General features: G+C 49.3%; 1 protein-coding gene across 2 annotated transcripts in view; it reads right to left on the bottom strand.

The window, feature by feature from the left end:
• Positions 1 to 25326, bottom strand: part of ELK3 (ELK3, ETS transcription factor) — a 78747-nt gene that overhangs the window by 30188 nt on the left and 23233 nt on the right. For both annotated transcript variants that reach the window (XM_025402952.1, XM_025402951.1), the window contains exon 2: positions 18862 to 19070. In XM_025402952.1, coding sequence (XP_025258737.1) covers positions 18862 to 19068 — 207 coding nt within the window. In that variant the 5' untranslated portion in view covers positions 19069 to 19070. The remainder of the gene's footprint in view (positions 1 to 18861; positions 19071 to 25326) is intronic.

Genomic DNA, 25326 nt, shown 5'->3' with positions numbered 1-25326 from the left:
ATATTTGCTGCATGTGTCTGTCCACCCACCCTGGTCCGGCACCCCAATTTTGATCTAAGGTTATGCATCTGGAGTTCACGTGCTTAGTCTTGTTATCTGATCTTCCATTTTCCTCCCTGCGAGGAGCCAGGCCCGTGGCGAGTTCCTCATTGCTGTGGTCTGGCCCCTGGATCCTCTGCCATTCCAGGGCACCCTGGAAACACAGGGCTCCTGCCCTCTGATTCTGCAACTCTCCTACCTCGCTCTCAAAACTGAGAACCATCAGCAGCTCACTAAGCCAGCAGGATTGCTTGTGCTGAAGACTTTTCCTAACAAACAGGCCTTTCTTAACCCCTGCACTGGGTAAGGGGGACAGAGCAGGGGACATTTCCAGTAAACACCCACTTGACCCTATCACAAGGGCTGCTGCAGGGATTAAAAGGAGGGGCTCCAGAGTCACTGCCTGAGTTCAATGACTCAGTTCTCATCTACAAAATGGGGACTGATCCATCTGCCTCATGGGACTGAATGAGCCATCCACATACAGCTTCTATCAGAACGGCCGATGCATCCACGCATGAGAAGCCCTATAACATATACTAGCTATCAGTATTAGCATTTTTATACTTCCGTTTAAGCAAAAACAGAACAAAACATAAATATCACCCTGTGTCAGCCCTAATGACAATTTAATAGATAAAATTTACCCTCATAGAAGGCTGTGCATATTCTGCTAGCTTTGTCCAAAGTTCTGGGTAACTTGATCAGTCGCACAGCAGGCAGAATTACATCTGGTTTACGATCTCAACTGAGCAGGGAAACATGATGTTTTTATTTAGTTGGGTTCAGACAAGAAATAGATACAAGGCTTATATTATATTGTGCCTAGCACAGCCAGCACTTGACATCCACTGTGACGAAAACCTTACACAATCCAATTAATTTGGGGGTTGGGGGGAGGTTATAGGAGGGGGACGCTGGGAGCCACAGATGTGAATAACTGCTGGATCCAAGTGCTCTGCTTAGATGCGGGCCGCAGCCTACAGGCAAGACGCCACACGTCAGGCCCTGAAAGGTGGTGCAGACACTAACCAGGCACCCAGCTCATCTCAATTGCTCCCCGCGGCTTTTCAGAGCAGAAATCATGCTGCCCAGACTGGGAGGGAGAAGTGCAGCCTTGCAGTGTCTGCTTGGGCTCAGGCCTCTGCTCAGGGTTCCTGGGAGAGGCCAACGGGAAGCTGCTGGCCCTGAGCACCTGTCAGCAAGACCCGAGGAAGGAACCAGTTCAGGTGCTGAGCAGACACACAAGACAATGCATTTATTTGGGGCACACTCATCTTATTTTGGTAGATACCCTACGTGAAAGGAACCAGAGCAGACAAAGGACAAGGAAAGAAGCCAGCACTTATGAGGGCCAGCCGCATGCTGAGCACACACAGCTGCCTTGCAGGATGGGCCCTGTTACCCCATTGCAGAGATGGTGAAGCCAAGGTCCCCCTGGACAGTGAGGTTAGATCCAACTGTCCACCACCTGGGGGTAGGTTAAATATTGGGAGAGCCATACAACGGAATACCAGGTAGCTATTTCAGGGACACGACATTGCTAACACTTCCCCATACCTTTAAATATACATTAGGAAAAAAAAAAAAAACCCAGTATGAATAATTCCATTATTTTAATAATTTTCTATTGCACATATATTTATGTTTTCTACTGTATATATGCGTATATGTGTAAATAAAAGGAGATAGAAAAATTCATCTTGAGAGATGTATACTAAAATTTCACAGTGATTTTTCATGTTTCTTTTTGCTTATGTGTATTTTCACATTAAAAAATGTATACTTGATATGTATTACTTGTTAAATTAAGACTTTTTAAGAGAAAGAAACAGGAACTAAAAAGCTGACTAGCCCAAGGTCACACAGCTTGTAACTGGTGGAGCCTAAGTTTGAACCCAATTGTACCTAGTGCCAAGACCTAAGCCGCTTCTGTTCCACCACCACACCCTCTTCCAGAGCAGCTGCATGTGGAAGCAGAGGCTGCTGCTACAGTAAATCCATCAGGGCCTAGGGGTCTCTGCATTCCAGAGTAATAGTGGGGTTAACTGCAGAGTGCCTGGGAAAACCAGCTCTGTGCTGAGAAAGCATGGGCCTTGCTTAAGAACAGTTATTTCTAGCTCTTCGGGCGGAAGAGACCGATCTTCCGTAAGGTCTGTTCATTACCTAGAAATAGAACTGCCTCTGCCAATCCACAGGGTAGAGAAGGTGTCTGCTTTGAAGGGCCACCCCAACATGAGGCACAAGGGCCCCGGCAGTCCCAGTGCAGCAGACTGGACATGAGCAGCCAGCCTCCAAGTGGCATGCCATCCAAGGGATGAGGGTGACAGGAAAACAACAGGAAACTCACGTCCACCATATACAGCCCGGTGATGGCACCCACTGCCAAGCTCCCCCGGCTGTCCCCAGGCCTGTGCCCAGCAGTAGCTCACACGAGGGCACAGTCCAGGAGCCTTAACACGTCAGATGTTATATGGAACCAATGCTGGGGTAAACAGATCTGGGTTTGAATTCCAGCCTCTCTGTTTACTATGACCTTGGGAAAGTTACTGAATATCTACACAGGGCTCAGTTTGCTCACCCCTAAAATGGGAATAAAAATACCCCATAGGCTAATTTTTTCTAAAGACTCAATGTAGTCAGTGCCTCACTCACACAAATCCTTAAAACATGACCCCTCACCCAGTGAATCTTGCTTAGCGTGCAATAATCTAATTGTACATACTGCTCATTATATCACACTTTTCATTTTATTCTGCCTTCTAGAAAATTGCTTGGGTGGGCACCTCACTTTACAGTTTACAGAAGGCTCACACACAATCTCATGTTAGCCTCACAACGCTTTGATATCCACTTCAGAGACTGAGACCCGAGGCTCCCAGCTGAGTTGACACCAACCACAAGTAGCAGAGGAGTGTCTCCAGGCCGCGGCTTCCTGGCCAACACATATTCTTCAACTCCTGTTTTTGGGTTCCCATCCAGACCACAGTCTGACTCACTCTTTCCTGAAATGAAACCCGAAGTGTCCTTTCTCCAAAGTTAGAACAAGTAGTCACTGTATCTCTCCGACAAGCAGACATTCTTTCAGCAAACATTGTTTTTGTTTTTGAGAGATGGGGTCTTGCTGGCACTGCCCAGGCTGGAGTGCAGTGGCTATTCACAGGCACGACGGCTACACACTGCAGCCGGGAGCTCCCGGGCTCCAGCAGTCCTCCAGCCTCAGCCTCCCAAGTAGCTGGGACTATAGGTTCAAGCCACCACACCCGGCTTTCAATGAACACTGAATACATACTCTCCTATGGGTGGCCCTGTGCCAGGCTCTGAGGAAGGAGAAGGAGGGAAGCTGGCTTCTGTCCTTGAAGTGCCCCACGGTGGCCTGGATGGGGTGTGACATCCCCTGCCTCTGCTCTGTCTCTGCCTCTGACAGAGGGGACAGTGAGCAGTCAGCTGACCACAAGAGACTCTGCTACAAATGTCTGGGGGGGGCGGGCTCACCTCACCGCCACCCCCACCAAAGAGCATCTTATGATCTTGAACTCACGGGTTCAAGTGATCCTCTCAACTCAGCCTCCCAAAGTACAAGGATGACAAGCGTTGAGCCGCCACACCCAGCTATTAAAGACTATCTTACGGAAGGGCTCCACTGATCCATCTACCTAAGCTGCTTCTCACTAGGGCACTCTTCCCCGCACCACTCACCGCTGCAGTGAGTTTAATGGCCCTGCCACGTTCATGTCCACCCAGGACCTTAGAATGTGATCTTGTTTGGAAACAGGGTCCTTACAGATACAATTGGTTAAAAATGTCGACATGAAATCATCCTGGATAGAGTAGGCACTGAAGTCAATGGCTTGTGTCCTCATGAAGACACAGAAAGACACACACAGGGAAGAAGGCCATGCGACGCGAAGGCAGAGACTGGAGTGAGGCAGCTCCAAGCCAAGGAACAACAGGGTGGCTGGAGCCCACGAGAAGCCGGAAGAGGAAGCGGGGATTCTTCCCTAGAGGAGCGGGGCCCTGCAGACACCTGGATTTCACACTTCTGGCTTCCAAAACCTTCGGAGAATACATTTCTATTGTTTTGAGCCATCAAGTTTGGGGTCATTTGTTAAGGCAGCCCTGGGAAACTAATACACCCCTTTCTTAAAATCGTCTCTGTTCGGCGAGGCAGGGGAGGCACACGCTGGGGCCGCCCCTGGGGTACAAGCGGCGCTTCCCGCTGTGATGGTACAGGCACCAGGTTAGGTGGAGCCTGGGCTGTCCCTTGTGCAAGGCTGAACTTTGGAGCGTGTGCACACACACACACGTACACACCCACTCACACCCATTCCAAACTTCCAAGAATGACGTGCTGCCAACAAAGGCTGGAACTCTGTCTCTGAACAGGCCGACTCTGCCGGCTCCCGGGGAGGTTCTCTTGTGGTTTGGGTTGAGGTGTCTTTGCCTTCTGGCACTGAGAAGCTGCAGCGTGAACTATCTCACCAAATTCTGCCAGCCTAAAGTGGAGGCGCTCCTCATCCCCGCTGCCTGAGTACCCGTGGCAGCCTGAGGGTGCTAGTGAGAAATGTCGGCTTGCCGGCCTGGCAGGACACCCCAGCTCGGGCGGCTTCAACTGGACGTTCACAGCATTTTTCTCCCTGCCTTCTTGGCTGGGTGCTGCTGCTGGCCGGACCTGGAGTCCTGTCTCCCTCCTGGCTCTCCTTAAACACTCAAGGGTACTTTTATTTGAAGGCCTTTGAAGTGTTAATAACATAGAACATAAAACTGCTCAGGCCGGGTGGTGGCTCGTGCCTGTAATCCCAGCACTTTGGGAGGCCAAGGCAGGTGGATCAACTGAGGTCAGGAGTTTGAGCCTGGAGAACATGGTGAAACCCCGCCTCTACTAAAAATACAAACGTTAGCTGGGCATGGTGACGCACCTATAGTCTCAGCTACTCAGGAGGCTGAGGCAGGAGAATCGCTTGAACCCAGGAGGTGGAGGTTGCCGTGAACCAAGATCTCACCACTGCACTCCAGCCTGGGTGACAGAGCGAGACTCCATCTAATAATAATAATAATAAATAAATAAAAATAAATAAAACTGCTCCCCAATGCAAGTCTTTCCCTTTCCCCAGCTGGGTCGGGGAGCTGCTAACACTGCCCTTGACTTTCCTGTGTTGAGCGGCCACCTCCAGCGCTGGCAGATGGCATGGCGGGGCAGTGTGTGTCATGAGCCACAGGTGGTCTGGGAGAGTCTTCTCATCCTGGCTTTGTCACCAACTGACTTGGAAACTCCCCTCCCCTCGAGGGTCCTCACTTGCTAAAGGAGGGGTAGGTAGGGCAAGATGCTTTCTTGGATCCTCTCTTGGGTGACTTTCCAAGGTCACAGACTCCCTTCTGTGCCACGGAGAAGGATGCTTGTTTCTTACTCACTCCTACTACACTTGATTGGCGCTGCCATGCCCTTGGCACCGCAGGATGCAGGAAATGGTAAGAAAACCCAGCATGCGGCCCCGTAAGGGAGATGCAATGACAGCAGGAGAAACCAGGTCCCTCTGGGAGGGGCCGTGGAACAGACACGGCCATCATCAAGTGAGGCACCAGCTGGAGGAGGCACAGAGAGGAGTCTGAAGGGTGGCCAGGAGTGAGCCAGGCAGGAAGGGCAAGGGGAAGGAGGGGGCCTAAGAAGATGCTGGGGTTGGGGGCAGCTGTGGGGGTGCAGGGAAGGCAGCTGGGATGGGGCAGGATGGTGAAGGGAGCTTGGAGTCCTTCCTGGAGGCCACCGGCAGCTGGGAGGCGCACACACAGAGGAGCACCACGCTCCAGTACTTTCCGTAGGAAGCGTCTTCTGGAAGCGTGGGGTGTTCTGGGGCCACTCGAACTCACATTTTCAGCTGACTCAGATATCTTGCCAGCAGTTTTTCCACTGTCATTTCAATTAAAAATACCGGGGGCCTGTCTCTGGCAGCCCTTGGGGTAATCATCAGCAGTACCGGGCACACAGGACTCACGTCTGGGCCCAAGGCTCTGCAGCTGTGTCACCCTCCAGCTTCGGAAGCCCAGGCATGGGCCTTGGGGGTCAACACTCTTAGTGTGAAAGCTCTGCCACTGCCCTGCTGCTGCATCTTGAGTCCGTGACTTACACCTCTTAGAGACTCAGCATCCCCACCTCTAAAATGGGCTCAATATTGACCACCAGCACCGGCGCATCACGAATTGGAAAATAAGCTAATACATGTAAAAATATCTAGCACAGTGCCTGGCTTAAAACCAAATGCTCCACACACGTAAGCATCCCTTTTTTATGTTACAAATTAGGGGTGGGAACTGAGAGGAGCCATGGAGGAGCACAGGCAGGGGTGGGGAAGAGGCCGTGCAGAGGAGCAGCTGAGGCGTGGGCGGACGGCGGGTGGTGGGTGCTATGCTGTGAATGTTGGAGTTTTTGTGAGTTTGTCTACACAACCACTAAATTTTCCTGCAGCTAAAATCCCAGAAGCAGGAACGCTCATGCTGGCAAAGGCAGACTCGGTGTGGGCTCGGGCAACAGCCTGACGTAAGTGGATCTGGCAAGGCCGCGGGAGCTTTGGCAGCCGAGCCCCTGGCGCAGAAGCATCCTCATCAACACAGTGTTGTCGGCGCTCCCGGGCCTCTGGCTCATCCCTGTTTCTTAGCAACTGCCCTATTTTGGGGGAACACTGAGTGCCACAAGGAAGTTGGCCTGGAAGCACGTGCAAGACAGGCAGCACCTTCAGTCAACAGGCAGCCCCCCCGTTCCCAGCAGCCTGGCCCCCGATACCAGCTGCCATCTCCCGAGGCAATGTGACCAGACTGGAAGACCTCTGAGAGGCAGTTCAGCCACTCCACAGGTCTCTAAGCAGCTTCCAGGACCCAAGCTCACGACAGAGGCCCTGGTCATCCCCTGGGCCCCCAGGCAATAGTCCCGCTGCCATCTGTTATGCTTCCAACCATCTGAGTAGCTGCTATGGTAGGAAAGAAAGACACTCAACAGAACACACCAGGCCCTCAACACTCACACCCAGGGCCAGGCACAGAGGGCCCCTCGATCCATAAAACACCCCAAAGCGAGTCCAGGTCTTCCCTAACATTCCACAACCAACAAAGGTGTTCTAGAAAGTTCTGGGATATGAATGCCTGCTGGATGTTTGTTCTTTCTCCACTTTGACAACATCATTTTATCTTTGCAAAATTTGTTTTGGGGAATTAAAGAATTCCACCAGGGCCAGGCTTCTTGGCAGAGGCAGCTGAGCTCAGATATGTATTATTAATACTAACATTTTCTTGTCGTGATTGCACACCCAATTTAAAATGAATTATCCAATTAAGCTAAGAAGGTGATGCGTTCTAACTCCAGGAATAGGTTGCCAATGACTTTGTCTTGACTGTTCTCCCCGAAATCCCTTCCAATTAAGTAAAGATTGTTCAGTACATCGTGAGGCTAAGCCAAGAGGTTGCTGTGGAGACGGGAGGATGTTTCATCCTATCACCATTTTCATTTCTTGATGAGAAGGGAGCCAGCAGGGCTGTCAGCCTCCCCCAGGGTTGAATGTTCACCACCAGCAAGGACAAAAGGCCTGCTGGGCGGGAGAGGATGAGGGGCTGCGAAAGCTTCCAGGCCTCCCTCTGCAACAACAGAGAGGGCCCGTGCCTTCCGCTTCTCGTGAGCAGAAGACAGTTGCCCACCTTATGGGAATACCAGAGCCCATCCTTTTTCCCTCTCCATCCTCATGCTGAAGGTGTGATAGGGCCAACTCGGCCAGCAGAGAGAAATGGTACCTGGCCAGAAAGATCAAGGTTGTATGGTCGGGTGTAAAATCCATGCCAAGAACAGTAAGAGGAGACACAGATTTTTATTTCTAAAATGGAAATCTGATCATAGCACTCTCTTGCTTTTTTTAAGAGACAGAATTTTGCTCTTTCACTCTGTTGACGAGGCTGGAGTGCAGTGGTACAGTAAGAGCTCACTGCAGCCTCTACTTCCTGGGCTCAAGTGATTCTCCTGCCTCAGCCTCTCCAGGGAGTAGGACTACAGGTGTGCACCACCACGCCCAGCTAATTTTTTGTCATTTTTGCTCATCTATTATTATTATTCGGTTTTTGTTTTTTATTTTATTTTATTTTGTAGAAACAAGGCCTCACTATATTGCTCAGGCTGGTCTCAAAATTCCTGGGCTAAAGCGATCTTCTCATCTTAGCCTTCCAAAGTACTAGGATTATAGGCATGAGCATTTCCCACCCCCTCCCCCATCTCTTGTTTTTAACTCTTTTTTAATGTATTTTTATTTTTATTTTTTTTTTGAGATGGAGTCTCGCTCTGTCGTCCAGGCTGGAGTGCAGTGGTGCGATCTCGGCTCACTGCAACCTCCGCTCCCGGGTTCAAGCGATTCTCCTGCCTCAGCCTCCTGAGTAGCTGGGATTATAGGCGCACGCCACCACGCCCAGCTAATTTTTGTATTTTTAGTAGAGACGGGGTTTTCACCATGTTGGCCAGAATGGTCTCGATCTCCGACCTCATGATCCACCCGCCTCAGCCTCCCAAACTGCTGGGATTACAGGCATGAGCCACCATGCCCGGCCAGCTTTTAACTCTTCATTGGCTCTCACCACAGAGTTTCAACTCTTTAGCACGCTATACTCCACACTCCATTCCCCACTCACTTTTCCAACCACATCTTGCCCTCACTCCCAAGATACGCTGTGCTTGAAAGGTCAAACTCATCCATACGTCCCTGCCTCTGCTCACACTGTTCCCTTCTTGGTTTATCCCTTCCTAACTTTTTTCAGCCAGGTAAACTCATTCTCGTTCCTTAAGATCCAGATCAAGTGTCTTGACCTCCAGAGGCCTTCCCTCTGCCTCTACTTCCCTCCCTGCTCTCCAGGAAGGCCCCAGCATTGGTTATGCCAGCATTTTACACAGGGTTCTCTACTAAAATCGGTTTCATGTCTGCCTCCCCGACCAGCTGCTGAGCCCCTCAGGAGGAGGGAGGTATTTTCAAAGGGATGGTTGGATGGCTGAGGAAAAGGCAGAGGTGAAAGAAGAGGCCCGTGTCAACTGGAGGTGGATGTATAAAACCCTAGGCTAGGCACTGTAGCTCATTCCTGTAATCACAGCGCTTTGGGAGGCCAAGGCAGGCAGATCACCTGAGGTCAGGAGTTCGAGACTAGTCTGGTGAAAACCTGTTTCTATTAAAAATACAAAAATTAGCTGGGAATGATGGGGTGCACCTGTAATCCCAGCTACTCGGGAGACTGAGGCAAGAGAATCACTTGAACCTGGGAGGCAGGGGTTGCAGTGAGCTGAGATCGCGCCACTGTACTCCAGTCTGGGCAACAGGAGTGAAACTGTGTCTCCAAAGGAAAAAAAAAAAAAAAAAAGCAAAGCCTTATTCAGAAGTGGTTAATGCTGTGAATCCCAGCAGGAACTCCTGCCCCTCAGGCTTGGCCCATAAGGTGCCTGGCAGTTGTCAGGGCAGTGACAGAAATGCTCTGGGCATCGGCCCCGCTCTTCTCTACTCTAAGAAGAAGGGTCCATCTGTCTGATGTGAAGGAGTGAAAGAGTTGTTAGCTTGTTAATAAATAAAATATCTGCAAAAGATCTTTACTGTTACATCAGGTAAACCTAAGGAAAAACAAAAAAGCTTATCAAAAAATTCAAACCATCAGAACTACAGTAACACACCCAACTCCAACTCCCAGGGCTTAAAGCGAGACCAAGGGAAAAAGCTGTTTGGCAGAGGGGACGTGTAAAATGCCCAGGCCTCAACTAAATGCCCTGTTTAGGCCTCTACGGGCTCTGGTTTCTGCCCCTCACAGGCTCAGCCACAGGCGCCTCCCATGACCTGTGTGTTTCTCAAATGAAAACAGGGGCCTTTCATCCACGCCCGGGTTGCAAAACACGCTGCTCCCTGGAAGGGGCATCACTCCTTTCTTGGAATTCTAATTGGGTTTGCCCCACAGCCTCTTCAAAAGCTTACCCGGGAGAAGCAGTTCCCTGGTGGAGCTCGGCTGCGGAACCCTGGCCCTCCAGACTTTCCCCGCACCTGCGCCACACGCACGCCACAGAACCGCAGATGCAGGAAGGAGCCTCTGAGCACAAAGATCAGAGCCTCCAATCCCAGCACTGCCCATCCGGGACTGGCGCCCCCCGGGTCGCCTTCTCTTCCCAGTTATCTATTAAAATCATGTGCACTTCTAGGCCAAGGAGCTGCTCAATTCCCAGCAACTCTGAATCCCTCCAAGGCAGGACTCGTCTTGGGTGGACCTGTCTCCACCCCGGGGACTTGGCTCAGCGACGTGTCTTTGATTCTAGTGTCACACCCGTCACAGAGTCTAGTATTACACCTGCTGCAGAATCTAGGTGCTGTGCCTGTCATGGGGAGCAGTTTCCTTTTAGGATTTGCTGAATCGAACCATCACTTATAGAGAGAAACCAACACTCTCTTTTTAAGTGTAATTTTAAAAATCTAAACAAAAAGCCCAGCAGTATCTGAAATACAGTCATGCATCACTTAACAATGAGGCTACGTTCGGAGAAATGCGTCACTGGGCAATTTCATGGCTGTGCAAGTATCATGGCTGTGCGAGTATCCTGCCTCAGTCTCCCGAGTAGCTGGGATTACAGGCGCACCCCACCATTCCCAGCTAGTTTTTGTATTTTCAGTAGAGACGGGGTTTCACCAGACTAGTCTCGAACTCCTGACCTCAGGTGATCTGCATGCCTTGGCCTCCCAGAGCGCTGTAATTACAGGAATGAGCTACAGTGCCTAGATACAAACCTGGAGGGTCTAGCCTATCACACACCAAGGCTATGCTATATGCTCTTAGGCTACAAACCTGTACAGCACATTACTGTACTGAATACTGTATGTAGGCAACTGTAATACAATAGTAAGTATGTATGTACCTCAGCATATCTACACGTAGAAAAGGTACGGTAAAAATATGGAATTATAGCCTTATAGGACCGCTGTTATATATGTGGTCCATTGTGGACCAGACATTATGTGGTACATGACTGTATATGGAGGTGGCACAGGGTGAATTTTGTCCGTCCCGGAACTATGCTGACATCCTCATCCCCAGTACCAATGACTAGAACCTTATTTAGAAAGGGTCTTTGCAGACGTAACCAAGTTAAGATGAGGTCATACTGCGTTAAGGTGGGCCCTAATCCAATGACCAGTATCCTCATAAGAGGAAAATTGGCCAGGCACTGTGGCTAATGCCTGTAATTGCAGCACTTTGGGAGGCTGAGGCGGGCAGCAAGGTCAGGAGTTCAAAACCAGCCTGGCCAACATACTGAAACCCCATCTCTACTAAAAATACAAAAATTAGCCAGGTGTGGTGGCAGAAGCCTGTAGTCCCAGCTACTCAGGAGGCTGAGGCGGGAGAATCCCTTGAACCCAGGAGGCAGAGGTTGCAGTGAGCCGAGACCATGCCATTGCACTCCAGCCTGGGTGACACAGCGAGAACCTGTCTCAAAAGAAAAAAAAAAAAAAAGATACTTTGGACACACAGAATGGGGAGAACGTCATGCGATGATGGAGGCAGCAATCCTAGTGAGGCAGCTGCAAGCCAAAACATGCCAGGGACTGCTGGCAAGCCCGGGGCTGGGGAGAGGCCAGGGAGGAGTCCACCCGAGTCAGGGGGAGCACAGCTCTGCGGACACCCTGCTCTGGACATCTGGCCTCCAGAACTGCGAGACAACACATTTCTGTTGTTTTAGGCCACCTACAGTTTGTGGTCATCTGTTCTGGCAGTCCTAGGAAACAACAAGACAATAAACAAAAAGCAGTGACTGCTTTTTTTTTTTTAAATCACTCATTAATATCAACTTTCATGACATAAATGGTGTGCATTTGAGTAGTGGACACATCAGTGTTTTATCCATTTGCTCACTCGTCTAGCATTTACTAAGCAACTAATACGTGCCAGACCCTGTCTGAGGTACCAGGGCGACAAAAGTGGTGCAGTCAGAAGGCCACAATGACAGCAGCTGTATACAGACAGCTAGGACATAATACAGTCAGTTTTATAAATACGCATCACTGGAATGATGAGCCGTCACTGAGTGGGTGCCTGATACTGTGCTAAGCACCTTGTCCACATCATCTTATCATCTCTTTTCATCTTCACCCAGTCCGACGAGGAAAGGTGCTGTTCCCATCGCCACTTTCCAATGGGTGAACTGAGACTCTGAGGCTGAAGGACCGCTGGACCATAACCTCGAGGTCTCCGGATACCAAGCCCCCACCAGTCACTAAGAGAGCCCAGAAGGTAGAGACTGGCTCCAACTGTAGGTACTCAGAGCAGTGCCAGAGCTTTGACTCAGAGCTGTGAGGGAGAGTCATTTAAATAAGAAAGCATCTTCGCAGTCGAATTTTCATAAAAGATTAAATATATTAAAATACGCAACTGAGGAAAGAAACTGCTGTCGTCTGTCTTCAGTCATTAAAAAGCACGACAAAGTGCTCCTGACAGGCCCTAAGTGAAAAGGGCCATTATACTCAGATCCGGCGTTTCCCTATCTCCATGTGCCTGAGCAGCAACGTAGCGACAAAGGTTTTGATCTTCTTTTTTTTTGACACAGAGTCTCGCTCTGTCTCCAGGCTGGAGTTCAGTGGCGTGATCTCGGCTCACTGCACCTCCGCCTCCTGGGTTCAAGCGATTCTCCTGCCTCAGCCTCTGGAGTAACTGGGACCACAGGCACCCACCACCACACCCAGCCAATTTTTGTATTTTTAGTAGAGACGGGGTTTCACCATGTTGGCCAGGCTGGTCTCGATCTCTTGACCTCATGATCCACCCACCTTGGCCTCCCAAAGTGCTGGGATTACAGGCTTGAGCCACCATGCTCGGCCTCTTCTTCTTTCTTTAATAAATTGTGCTAAATTTTTTTAAAAGAGACAGAGGTCTTGCTGTGTTGCCCAGGCTGGACTTGAACTCCTGAGCTCAAGTGATCCTCCCAGGTTCTAATTTTCTTCCATGCACTGTCTGAAATTTTCAAATTAGTGATAGAGAAACTATCATCTGTATTATCATTCTGACTCATGCTTCACTGTGCCTACCCTGTTTGGGGCCCTGTTCTCAGCCCTGCACATGTGTGAACACAGTGAATCCCATCACAGCCCCATAGTGTAGACGCTACCATTATACCCACTCTACAGAAAAGGAAGCTGAGACTCAGAGAGATGAGGCAACAGGGCCACAGTCATGGAGCTGGATTCAAACCCAGATGATCTGGGCTGGAGCTCAGGCTGTAATCACCTGGCTATGATAATCTGAGAGGGGAGGAAGAGAACACGCTTAGGAGCAGCAATGATTAAAGTGCCTCAGCCCCAACCTGAATGCATGGGCACAAGGACGACCCTCCTCTGGGGCCTTCCTGACCACGTGGGCACAGGGATGACCCTCCTCCAGGGCCTTCTGCAAGTTTGCACACATTTTCCACTTTTTTCTCTGCTAAAAATATAACATATAACATAAAAATAATGACATTCTCATGCTTGTCTACTCAAGCAGGAAAAATTCCCTATTAGGACAAACCGAGGCATGTGCAGTTGCAGCCAAGAGGGAAGAAATGACAGCTAGCAATGGACAGGAGAGATGACAGGAAAAAGGACACAGCTGCTGAGTTCAGCGGCCACCTGATGTCTGCACTGAAAGGCTCTGCATGAATGTTAGTGAGGAAGAGGAGGAGGACGCCGAGAAGGAAGAGAACACTAAAAGGCAAACGGTCAGGCTGAGCTGTACGTGGCGCTGAGAAACGCACGCGGTTCAGGGCAGCTCCAAGTTCAGCGTGGCACACACGGCAGTGGCCCAGGTGGCTTCGCATCCGCAAAGACTCTGCTCCAATCTTTCTCTCAAGCGAGAGGCCAAGCCACTTAAGACTGCCATTTCTGTGAGTCAAAAATGGTCACACGCTGGCAACACACAGTCAACTTACACCTATCATCACAGAGTGACACTGGCAAAACGGAAGGAAGAAAGCCGTCGTCAGAAAATGACAAATAGAGTGTAGTTTTCATCACCTTTTTTTGACATGCCTCCTCTTCCTCCCTTTCTCCATCCCCTCTTTTTTTCCTCTCCCCTCCATTTCCCTCATCCATCTCTTTTGTCATCTTCCTTCCCCTCCCTCTTTTCTTTATAAATTGTATTAAGAGTCTAATTTTCCATTTCACCACTTGAGAACATTTTATAAGGAAGAATCAAACAGCCATGTGTGCACATGTACATGTGTGCATGTGCACGTATGTGTGTGCATGTGCATGTCAGTGTGTGCATATGGCAACAGCCATGTGTGCATGTGGACATGTGTGTGTGCAAGTGGGCGTGTGCTTGGGGGCATGTGCATATGCATGTGTGCCTGTGTGCATGTGGACATCTGTGTGGGCATGTGTGTGCACATGTGTACATCTGTGTGGACACATGGACATATGTATGTGCATGTATGGCATGGGTGTGTACATGTGTACATCTGTGTGTGCATGTGGGCATGGGTGTGTCCATGTGGACATCTGTGGGTGCATGCAGACATCTGTATGTGCATGTGGACGTGTGTGCATGTAGACATGGGTGTGTGCATGCAGACATGGGTGTGTGCATGTGGACATGTGTGTGCATGAGGGCATGGGTGTGTACATGCGGACATGTGTGTTCATGTGGACACAGGTGTGTGCATGTGGACATCTGTGCATGTGGGCATGTGTATGTATGTGGACGTGGGTGTGCATGTAGGCATGGGTGTGCGCATGTGGACGTGTGTTTGCATGTGAACATCTGTGTATGCGTGTGGGCATGTGTGTACATGAGGGCATGGGTGTGTACATGTGGACATCTGTGTGCATGTGGACATGTGTGTGCATGGGTGTGTGCATGTGGACGTGTGTATGTGGGAACATGTGCATATGGACATGGGTGTGTGCATGTGGACATCTGTGTGCATGTGGGCATGGGTGTGTGCATGTTGACGTGTGCACATGTGGGCATAGGTGTGTGCATGTGGACGTGTGTGTGCATGCGGGCATGGGTGTGTGCATGTGGGCATGGGTGTGCGCGTGTGGGCATGGGTGTGCGCGTGTGGGCATGGGTGTGTGCATGTGGGCATGTGTGTGCATGTGGATATGTGTGCATGCACATGCATCTGTGTGCATGCAGACGTGTGTGCATGTGGATATGTATGTGCATGCGGACATGTGTGTGTACGTGGACGTGTGTGCATGTGGGCATGGGTATGTGCATGTGGACACTGCATGTGGGCATGTGTGTGCATGTGGGCATGTGGGCATGGGTGTGCGCATGTGGACATGTGTGTGCATGTGGGCATGGGTGTGTGCATGTGGGCATGGGTGTGTGCATGTGGACATCGGTGTGTGCATGTGGGCACATGTGCATGCATGTGGGCATAGGTGTGTACATGTGGACATCTGTGGGTGCATGCAGACATCTGTGTGTATGTGGACATCTGTGTGCATGTGGACATGTATGCATGTGGGCATGGGTGTGTGCATGTGGACATTGTGTGCATGCAGGCATGGGTGTTTGCATGTGGGCATGGGTGTCCATATGTGGACATGTGTGTTTGCATGTGGACTTCTGTGTGTGCATGTGGGCACGGGTATGTGCATGTGGACAGTGTGTGTGTGCACGTGGGCGTGTGCATGTGGGCATGGGTGTGCGCATGTGTACATGTGTGTTTGCATGTGGACATCTGTGTGTGCATGTGTGTGCGCACGTAGGTGTGTGCATGTGAGCATGGGTGTGTACATGTGGACATATGTGAGCATGTGGGCATGGGTGTGTACATGTGTGTGTGCATGTGGGCATAGGTGTTTCCATGTGGGCATGTGTGTGCACGTGGGCGTGTGTGCATGTGGGCGTGTGTGCATGTGGGCATGGGTGTGTACATGCGGACATGTGTGCATGTGGGCGTGTGTGTGCATGTGGGCATGTGTGTGTGCATGTGGGCGTGTGTGCATGTGGGCATGGGTGTGTACATGTGGACATGTGTGCATGTGGGCATGGGTGTGTACATGTGGACGTGTGTGTGCATGTGGACAGGTGTGTCTGTGTATACTCCTGTGTGTGTGCATGTGGACACGTGTGTCTGTGTATACTCGTGTGTGTGTGCATGTGGACAGGTGTGTCTGTGTATACTCGTGTGTGTGTGCATGTAGACAGGTGTGTATGTGTATACTCGTGTGTGTGTGCATGTGGACAGGTGTGTATGTGTATACTCGCGTGTGTGCATGTGGGCAGGTGTATGTATACTCGTGTGTGTGTGCATGTGGGCAGGTGTGTATGTGTATACTCGCGTGTGTGCATGTGGACAGGTATATCTGTAGAAGGAAAGACATGGAGCAATTTCTTCTGGTGGCCAAAGACTATATGACACAACAGGATAGGAGGCTGCTCCTGCCCTTACTGCCAGCTCCAGTTCGATGCTTGGGGCTGCTCAAAGGTCATGTGGCAAGAGAGAAAGGGGCAGTGCAGGCAGGCAGGCCACACCAGCCACCTGGATTCCTGACCTTGGACTCTACCTGATGCACGTTGTTTGCTGGTATTTTTCAATACTGAAGTTGTTTCTTTCCTTTTTTTTTTTTTTTTTTCCTAAGAAACAGGATCTCCCTCTGTTGCCCAAGCTGGAGTGCAGCGGTGCAATCATAGCTCACTGCAGCCTCAAACTCCCAGGCTCAAATGATCCTCCCACCTCAGCCTCCCAAGTAGCTGAGACTACAGGCATGCACTTCCACACTTGGCTAATTTTTAATTCTTTGTTGCAACAGGGTCTCGCCATGTTGCCCAGGCTGGTCTCAGACTCCTGGACTCAAGAGATCCTCCTGCCTCAGCCTCCCAAAGTGCTGGGATTAGGTGTGAGGGCACCATGCCCAGCCTGAGGCTCTTGATAATAAACAAAACTTCTTAGGTTGTAATACCCTTTGGACAGCCTGACTGCCTACCTGGAACTCAAGACATTCAAAGGGAAACGAAATGAATGGCCCAGAAGGCAGGGTGTGTGTGTGCCTTCTGGCTGGGAACCTGGGCGGACCAGCGGGGTTCAAATTCGGGCTCTGCCACTCACTGGCTGTGTGCACATGGGCAGGTTGCTCGTCTAAGCCTCTGTATTCTCACGTGTGTAAGGAGGATGACGACGGCAGCACCTGTCTATGGGGCTGTTGTAAAGTTTAAAGGAGACAAGGGGAAGAAGTGCTCAGCACAGCACCTTAGACGTCTAACAGAAAATGCCAGAACATACTTGTTGACTGAAGGCTATGAAACTGCTCTCTCTAGAGATTTAAAAATCTGCCCAAGGGAGATTAGATGTAGTCCAAACAGGAATGGCTTTGCTAATTTTGTGAGCAGTCATTTTCAGCCCAGGACATCCCTTCATGCTAAAGAGACACAACCCTTAAGCCCCCAGGCCCAGGCCAGGGAAGAGATGAGTCCAGTCCCAGGCACAGAGGGAGGACTTCTTTTTTTGATACCGTGATTGAAAACAACGAACATGCTTTTTGAGTCTCAAAGCCCAGCTTTTAGGCACTCTGCCAGCAGGCAATGGGAATGTTTTCCTTCAGCAGCCCCAGCTCCCACTGCAGAACTTAGAACCTGGGGAAACACACAAAACAGTAAGCCGTCTGCGAGGCTTTCAGACAGTGCAATTTGCAAGAAGTGCTTTTATATTTTAGTAGGACTCTGCAGTAAGTCAGGATTAATTAATTGCTACATTAAAGGAGAGCACCTTTAGCATTTCAATGACATAATCACGTGCAATTACGATCATATAAAAGGAACACTTTATAATTAATGATGTCTCTACTTCCTGAAATGTATAATCCTTATGTCTTAAATTCCAAAGAGGTTGGCAGACAGCAGGCCCTAAATATAGATCAGGAACTAATATTTAAATCAGTTTTTAATTCACCTTTTAATATGAACAATAAAACCAGAACAAAAGCTTACCATTATCATGGCTCTAGCTCTTTATGTCTTAGAGACTAAATATGCAGCAACAACAGATTCAAACTGAAATGGCCAACAATTACAGGCCAGAAATGGTTCTCCTACATAGCAGTAATTTTGCACTAGCAAGCACATTAAAACTGTTTTTCCAGAAATGCATTAAAACTCACCCAGCTGTCCTGGTTTTGGCAACCACGCTATACTTATACTATCACTTAACAAAGCACTCTGCCTCATCTCTATGACTTAAAAATGAACGTGCTTTTCTTCCAACTAGGGAAGTTTCCCATGAAGCTGCAAGCACCAGGTACCAAGCAGTGTTCTAAGTACTTAACATGTAATGGCTCGGCTGGTCATCACGATAATCCTGAGCCAGGATTCCTATTCCTATTATTATTCCTATGCTGATTCCTGTTTTATAAATGAGGATACTGAGGCACTGAACTGTTAAAAACTAATCTGCCAAAGCTACCACCTCCCAGGAAAGGTCCCTTTAATTGAACCACAAAGCAGACAGGATAAACAGACTTTCTGGATTTTAACATGCATTCTGTCATTCCACCAATTCAACATGAGGAAAGCCCCGGAGCCTGCCTGCATCTCATTTCTATTGTTAGCAAAGTTCTTCAGCAAACTCAGACGAAAATGCAGAAGAAACAAAATGTGACCCTCAGTAACATCCAAAGGGCTTCCAGAGGGTGGGGAAAATCCCTACCACACAGTTTTTCTCCAAAAAGAAGGCATACACTGCCCCTGTTTTATTTTCTAATTTGATTCATAGCACGCTATTATCTTCTTTCATCAGGGAACTACTCAGAGGGGATTCCACCCTCCCCAAGACGGCCTCATGCAAGGTCAAGGGTTTACCTTGTCATAATAGTATCGCAGGGCTCTGCTCAGCTTATCATAGTTCATATTTGTTTTGTTTTTTCGGAGTCCCCACAGCTTGGCCACTTCTTCTGCTTTGAGGAGCTTGAATTCACCATCGTTCGAGGTCCAGCAGATCAAATGCTCATGTTTCTGATCCAGCAGCAACTGCAACAGGAACTGCCACAGCGTGATTGCACTCTCCATACCTGCGGGGAGAGGAGGCCGGTCAGAGCTGGCGGTCACGATGCCGACCAAACTTGGCGGGGACAGTGGGGGCTTCAGAATGGGCAATGCAGCTGTCCCCTCCTTCCCCTGGTGAACCTAATAAAAAGTAAGCTTTCACTTCCATCTCAATGGGCCACTCTGAACTGGGAGCTTCCTGGCTGCATTTCTGTAAGCAGCCACAATTCAGAAATATGGGGAGGCCCTGTGGTCCTCCTCTATTCACCACATATGTCCCCATGAGCGACAGCAATGCATGGGGAATAATGTGGAACCATGATTAATGACATGACCACTTGCAGAACGGGTCCCCATTCAAACCGTTCCCCACTTAACACAAGTGATTCTATTCCCGCCCATCCTATCAATTTCTTTGTGGGTCTGTGATACAGTTTGGATGTGTCCCCACCCAAATCTCATGTTGAATTGAAATCCCCAACATTGGAGGTGGGGCCTGGTGGGAAGTGACTGGATCCTAAGGGCGGATTCCCCATGAATGGTTTAGCACCATCTCCCTTGGTACCATACTTGAGTTAGTGACTGAGTTCTCATGAGATCTGGTCATTGTTAAGTGTGTGGCACCTCAGCCCTCGCTCTCTCGCTCTTGCTCTGACCATGTGACATGCCCGCTCCCCCTTTGCCTTCTCCCATGATTGCAGGTTTCCCGAGGCCTCCCCAGAAACCCAGCAGATGCCAGTATCATGCTTCCTGTACAGCCTGCAGAACTGTGAGCCAATTAAACCGCTTTTCTTTATAAATTATACAGTCTTGGGTATTTCTCTACAGCAATGTGAGAAAGAACTAATATAGTCGGTCTCTAACTAAAATGCTGGACCCCATGCTAAGTGCACTTTATACAGGTGCCTGCAATATCTCTCCTGTGGTTGTGGTATACGTCTAAGTGTAACTGCCTTTCCTATGTGATGAGCTTCAGAAGAAGGGACTTTGCTGGATTACTTTGTATTGCCAGCACTCTGATAACCCACACAATGCTCAAAGCTGCCCAGACCATGGATGCTTGTGAAACTGAACAATCACTGCCAACTGCAGAGACCTTCCCTTTCCCGGCACTCATCATGCTGCAGGTCAAAGCCACCATCACAGGTGCACAGATGGAAAGAGCAGTTTCTCCCATGAAGAGACAAAAACCTATACAATGTTATCCTTTTCCTTCGACTCTGGTGTGAACTTTTTAAATGCTATTCCTTCCGGCTAAAATGCTGTTCCCTAGCTTTGGAGCCTGGTGAACTCTTTCTCATCCATTGTGACCCAGCTCAAATTGGGCCTTCTCAAGGAAAGTTTTCCCCACTCCTGGGCAGTTTCTCAGTTTCAGGCATTTGAGGACTTCCATGACAATAGGTATTGATTCTAAGTAGTAGTAGTAGTAATAATAATAATAATCCATTTGTGTTATCAATGCTCATTGCATTTTTAAAAAGGTGGCTAGACTGGCCTCAAAAGCTTTGCCACAGATCAACTGTTGTGAGTGGCACAGAGAGCTGGGGATCATCCCCTTAGATGGGAGGGAGACATTGAAGTCCTGGTGAGTGGGGGCTGGGGGAAAGAACCTGGAGTGACAGCAACCCAGGGGTCAGCTCTGGGAGACCTGGAAGCCAGAATAATTGCCTTGGAGAGGGTTATTTGTACTATTGTCAACCCCACAACTCCTCTCAATTAAAGGAAAGTAGACTAGGAGGGCTGTCCAATTACCCACAGCGCATTTTATTTAGGGCTCTTTAAAGGGGATATTCTTCACAGAAATCAGTATTAACCACAATGGTCTGCAAGACAGTCACTATCATTTCATTGCTGGGTCAAAACCACCTTTGCATCTCCCGAGTCTTGCACGCCCCCATTTTGCTGGGATGCGTGGCAGCTGACCAGCCTCAACTCCTCCTATGAACCACCCTTCTGATGACTTGGATATGAGCCACAACTTTCTTCTCTTCACTGGCACTAAGAACGGCTAACAGTTGTCGCAAATTCTTGAGATTTTCTTGGCCAAACACGTCAGACAGTCAGCTTTAACATGTCTTTGAAACTTTAAGTGCCCGCTCAGATGAATCTGCTCCTAAGGGCAGAAGGCTGCCAGTGGGTTTGGAGGTCTGCAGGGAAGGGGCTGTTGGGCCTCTGCTCGCATGCCAGGTGGGAAAGTGGTCGGCCACTGCCACCCTCCACTTTTAACTGACATCACGTTCCGAATGGGACAGGAGGACAGGAGAAACGTCTATCCATGTACCTTACACTTAGCGTTTCCACCTGCCGGGCCTCCTCGGAGCTTCCTGTGCATCACAGAATCACTTTGCATTGCAATCCAACCCCGTGTGTCAGAGACCACGTCCTGGGCATGACTTATGAGAACCCATACGGCAGACTTGTTAAACGTTCTCAACTCCCCTCTCCTTAGGTGACTGTGTAGCCCTGCGCTGGAGTGGCTGTGGGAGGAGTGCTGACATTGGGGCTTTGCCATGTGATTGCGTTTGGCCAGGAGACGGATGCGGGGAAGTGACAGCATCCCAATGCCGAGCTGGGGTCTTGGGAGGCATCGTAAGTTGGCACTTTTCCTCCTGTGCTGCCAGGAAGCTGCTGCCCCAGAACGAGACACACGGAGGTGACCCGAACTCAACCCAAAGTCCGAAGCCAAGCCCCACCCGCCCAGCGTCTGAAGCAGCATCAGTGACACTGACCTGTGAGAAAAATCAATGCCGCCATAAGCCAGTGATCCTGCGGCAACCTGTGACGCAGCACCACTGCGGCAAAATACATGATGTCTTGGCTTAAAAAAAAAAATTCTCCCTTTGCTGGGGTGCCGTTGTCTTTACGCTCTAGAGCTTGTGTTCAAAATCATGAGAAAGGCCAGCTGCGGTGGCTCACGCCTGAAATTCCAGCACTTTGGGAGGCTGAAGCAGATGGATTACCTGAGGTCAGGAGTTCAAGACCAGCCTGGCCAACATGATGAAATCCCATCTCTACTAAAAATACACAAAATCAGCCAGGCATGGTGGCCTGCGCCTGTAATCCCAGCTACTTGGGAGGCTGGCGCAGAACAGCTTGAACCCAGGAGGTGGAGGTTGCAGTAAGCCAAGATCGCGCCACTGCACTCCAGCCTGGGCAACAAGAGGGAAAACTCCGTCTAAAAAAAAAAAAAATCATGAAAAAGTATGTTACTAGGTGTGGAGGGATTGGCTGATCACCTCTTTACTCAGAGGCCACACATGGGCTAAGTGGCAGCCATGGGTGCTATGGCCATAGCCTCAGGCAAAGGTAGAAGGAGAGAAAGAAAGAAAAAGGAGAGGAGAAAGCGTAGAAAGGGAACAGGCAGAGAAGCAATGGTGGGGGTGGGAACCTACTGCTTCAGGGCCCCCCAGATTTCTGGAATAAAGGAACTCGCCTAGAGAAGGCAAGGAGCTGTTCACTAGGAATCACAGAAATGCCCCCACGGTTCAACCAAGCTGCAGAGCTTGGGTGGCAGCTGCAGGCATAGGGGATCATCAGAGCATCACTCAGAGGGATTGCTATGCGCAACACCACTCCGGTGGAGGTGACTAAGGGCTCCAGCCTCTCCCATCTGAGGCATGCCCAGCCTCACCCCGTGCTGAGAGCCTCGTTCTCCTCTTCTTGCGCTCTCTTGAGCCACTCCTTGACCCTGGTGGATCCACCAGTTTCGATGACTGGGCAGTCACGTAGCCTTCCCGGTGGAAATCCCAGCCAGACATTACTCAGACCTGAGTTGAAAAACTACTTTCCTGTGAGCTTATCACTGCATCTACAAAGATCAGTCACTCCTGTCTACCTCACGCCAGAAGTCGCTCTAGGGTATTATGGAGGTCCCGGGCAGCTCTGGAACCCACCATCCTCTCTGGCCAGAGCCATCTACGTGATGAAAACGGGTGGCTGTATGTTGCAGAGGTTTGGGTAGGGGGACAGGTGGGCAGTGGGCCACCAGCTGCCACAATGCTCTCCGTATTGTTTTCGTTCCACTCGACGTAGTTTAACTATGAGATCAAGTTTCATAATTTACACAACTATTTTCACATACAATCACACTGTACATTCCACTGTGCCTCTGCCAGCTGGAAATTTTGCCAGCTGGGGTGTTGGAAAACACAAACTTTCTACCATTGTGCTGGGAGGTACGCCCTTCCAAAAATGCTACAGATTTTCACGAACTCATCTATGAGTATCTCTCACCAGAAAAGAAATTTAAATGATTTTTTTTTCTAAATTAATTCCTCGATACCTAGAATCCTTAATGAAGTCCAAGGTCTTAACAGGCAGGTACAATAAAGCCTATTTATCTGGATGCCACTTTAAGGAATGCGAGTAATTCAGACAGCACTGTGGCTTTTATTAAATCAACAGTTGAAGAAAGTGGTTGTACTCGAGATTTACGAGATTTACGTTTGATAGATTATAACGCACATGGAGGCCTGCTCTAAGTTAAAATGTTTCAGTCCGCCTAACTTTACTTAGCTGATTTCCCAGCTTCAAATATGTAGAACACACAAAAGAAATGCTAGAAATCTTTTTTTAAAAATTCCTTTTATCTGATGAGAAAATGCTTATCTTGGCCAGGCGTGGTGGCTCACGCCTGTAATCCCAGCACTTTCGGAGGCCGACGCGGGCAGATCACGAGGTCAGGAGATCGAGACCATCCTGGCTAACACAGTGAAACCCCGTCTCTACTAAAAATATAAAAACTTAGCGGGGCATGGTGGCAGGCGCCTGTAGTCCCTGGGGAGGCTGAGGCAGGAGAATGGCATGAACCCGGGAGGCAGAGCTTGCAGTAAGCCGAGATCGAGCCACTGCACTCCAGCCTGGGCGATAGAGCAAGACTCCGTCTCAAAAAAAAAAAAAAAAAAGAAGAAGAAAGGAAAAAAAGAAAATGCTTATCTTTCCCCTGCCTGGACCCCCACTTTTTTAAGATTCAGTGGGTACATGTGCATGTTTGTTCCATGGGCATATTACATAATGGCGGGGATTGGGCTTCTAGCATACCTGCCACCCAAATAGCCAACACTGCACCCAACACTGCACCCAACAGGTAATCTTGCAGCCCTCACTCCCTCCCTCTCTCCCCACTTTTGGAGTCCCCAGTGTCTGTTATTCCCATCCTTATCAGACCTTATTTTGAATGTACAAAATTTTATCAGGTATTTTAATGCCATTCTTTTTGCAGAATTGAACTCTGTGCTTTCATACTGAGGCCCACCAGTCTGCTTTTAAAGGCATCATTGCTCTTACAGGAAGAGGTGCCTCCTTCACATCTGATACTTTCTGGTTTCCTCTGACCTCACCTCAACCTTGCAGCCTGCAGGGCTTCCTGCCTCTGGCTGGCCTCTCACCATTTCCACCAGCACTGACCAGGACCATGGTCACAGGTGGCTGAGGCCCACCCGCTCCTACTCCACAGGGCAAAACCACCTGTTACTTGCCCCAAATCCTTTCCCTTTGTAATGCAGAACTGTGATCTGCCACGGTAGAGTGAAGTTAGATGATTTAGAGCAGCTTGTCAAATGTGAATCATATGCATACCTCCTTTAAAGGAGCAGGAGGCAGGAAGAAAAGTGATATGCTCTCAGTGTTGACAAATGTTTTTTTTTTTTTTTGAGAGGGAGTCTCGCTTTGTCACCCAGGCTGGAGTGCAGAAGCACGATCTCGGCTCACTGCAACCTCTGCCTCGCAATTCTCCTGCCTCAGCCTTCCAAGTAGCTGGGACTACAGGTGCGCACTACCACACCCAGCTAATTTTTTTGTATTTTTAGTGGAGATGGGGTTTCACCATCTTGGCCAGGATAGTCTCGATCTCCTGACCTCAGGTGATCCACCCTCCTCGGCCTCCCAAAGTGCTGGGATTACAGGCGTGAGTCACCGCGCCTAGCTGAGAAATTCCTTTGTTAAAAAATAATTTTCAAGAGGGTAAAATCATGGCTCTCATACAGATATCAAAACGAACACGTTCAAGATTTTATTTCACTCATAATTCAGCAGGGAACCAGGCAGACGTTATAATGAGTTCAAAAAAGCATCTGAATAATAGAGGCATTTATAGAAGAAGAATATTGAAATACATGTGTAAATGGAGACAAAACTAGGGGTGGGAGCCAATGGCACTCTGTAAGACGGAACTCGGCTGTCTACAGAGGAGAATTATTTCACGATCAATTACCTATAGTCAACAACGTTGTAAAACAGCTTCCCAGAAATCAGAATCACATCTGGAGGGAGTCTTCTCTAGAG

This window comes from Theropithecus gelada, chromosome 11 (genome assembly GCF_003255815.1).
Source record: "Theropithecus gelada isolate Dixy chromosome 11, Tgel_1.0, whole genome shotgun sequence".
Lineage (NCBI taxonomy): Eukaryota > Metazoa > Chordata > Mammalia > Primates > Cercopithecidae > Theropithecus > Theropithecus gelada.
Note: the sequence above shows the minus strand (reverse complement) of the source record. Positions and strands in the feature narration are given on the sequence as shown.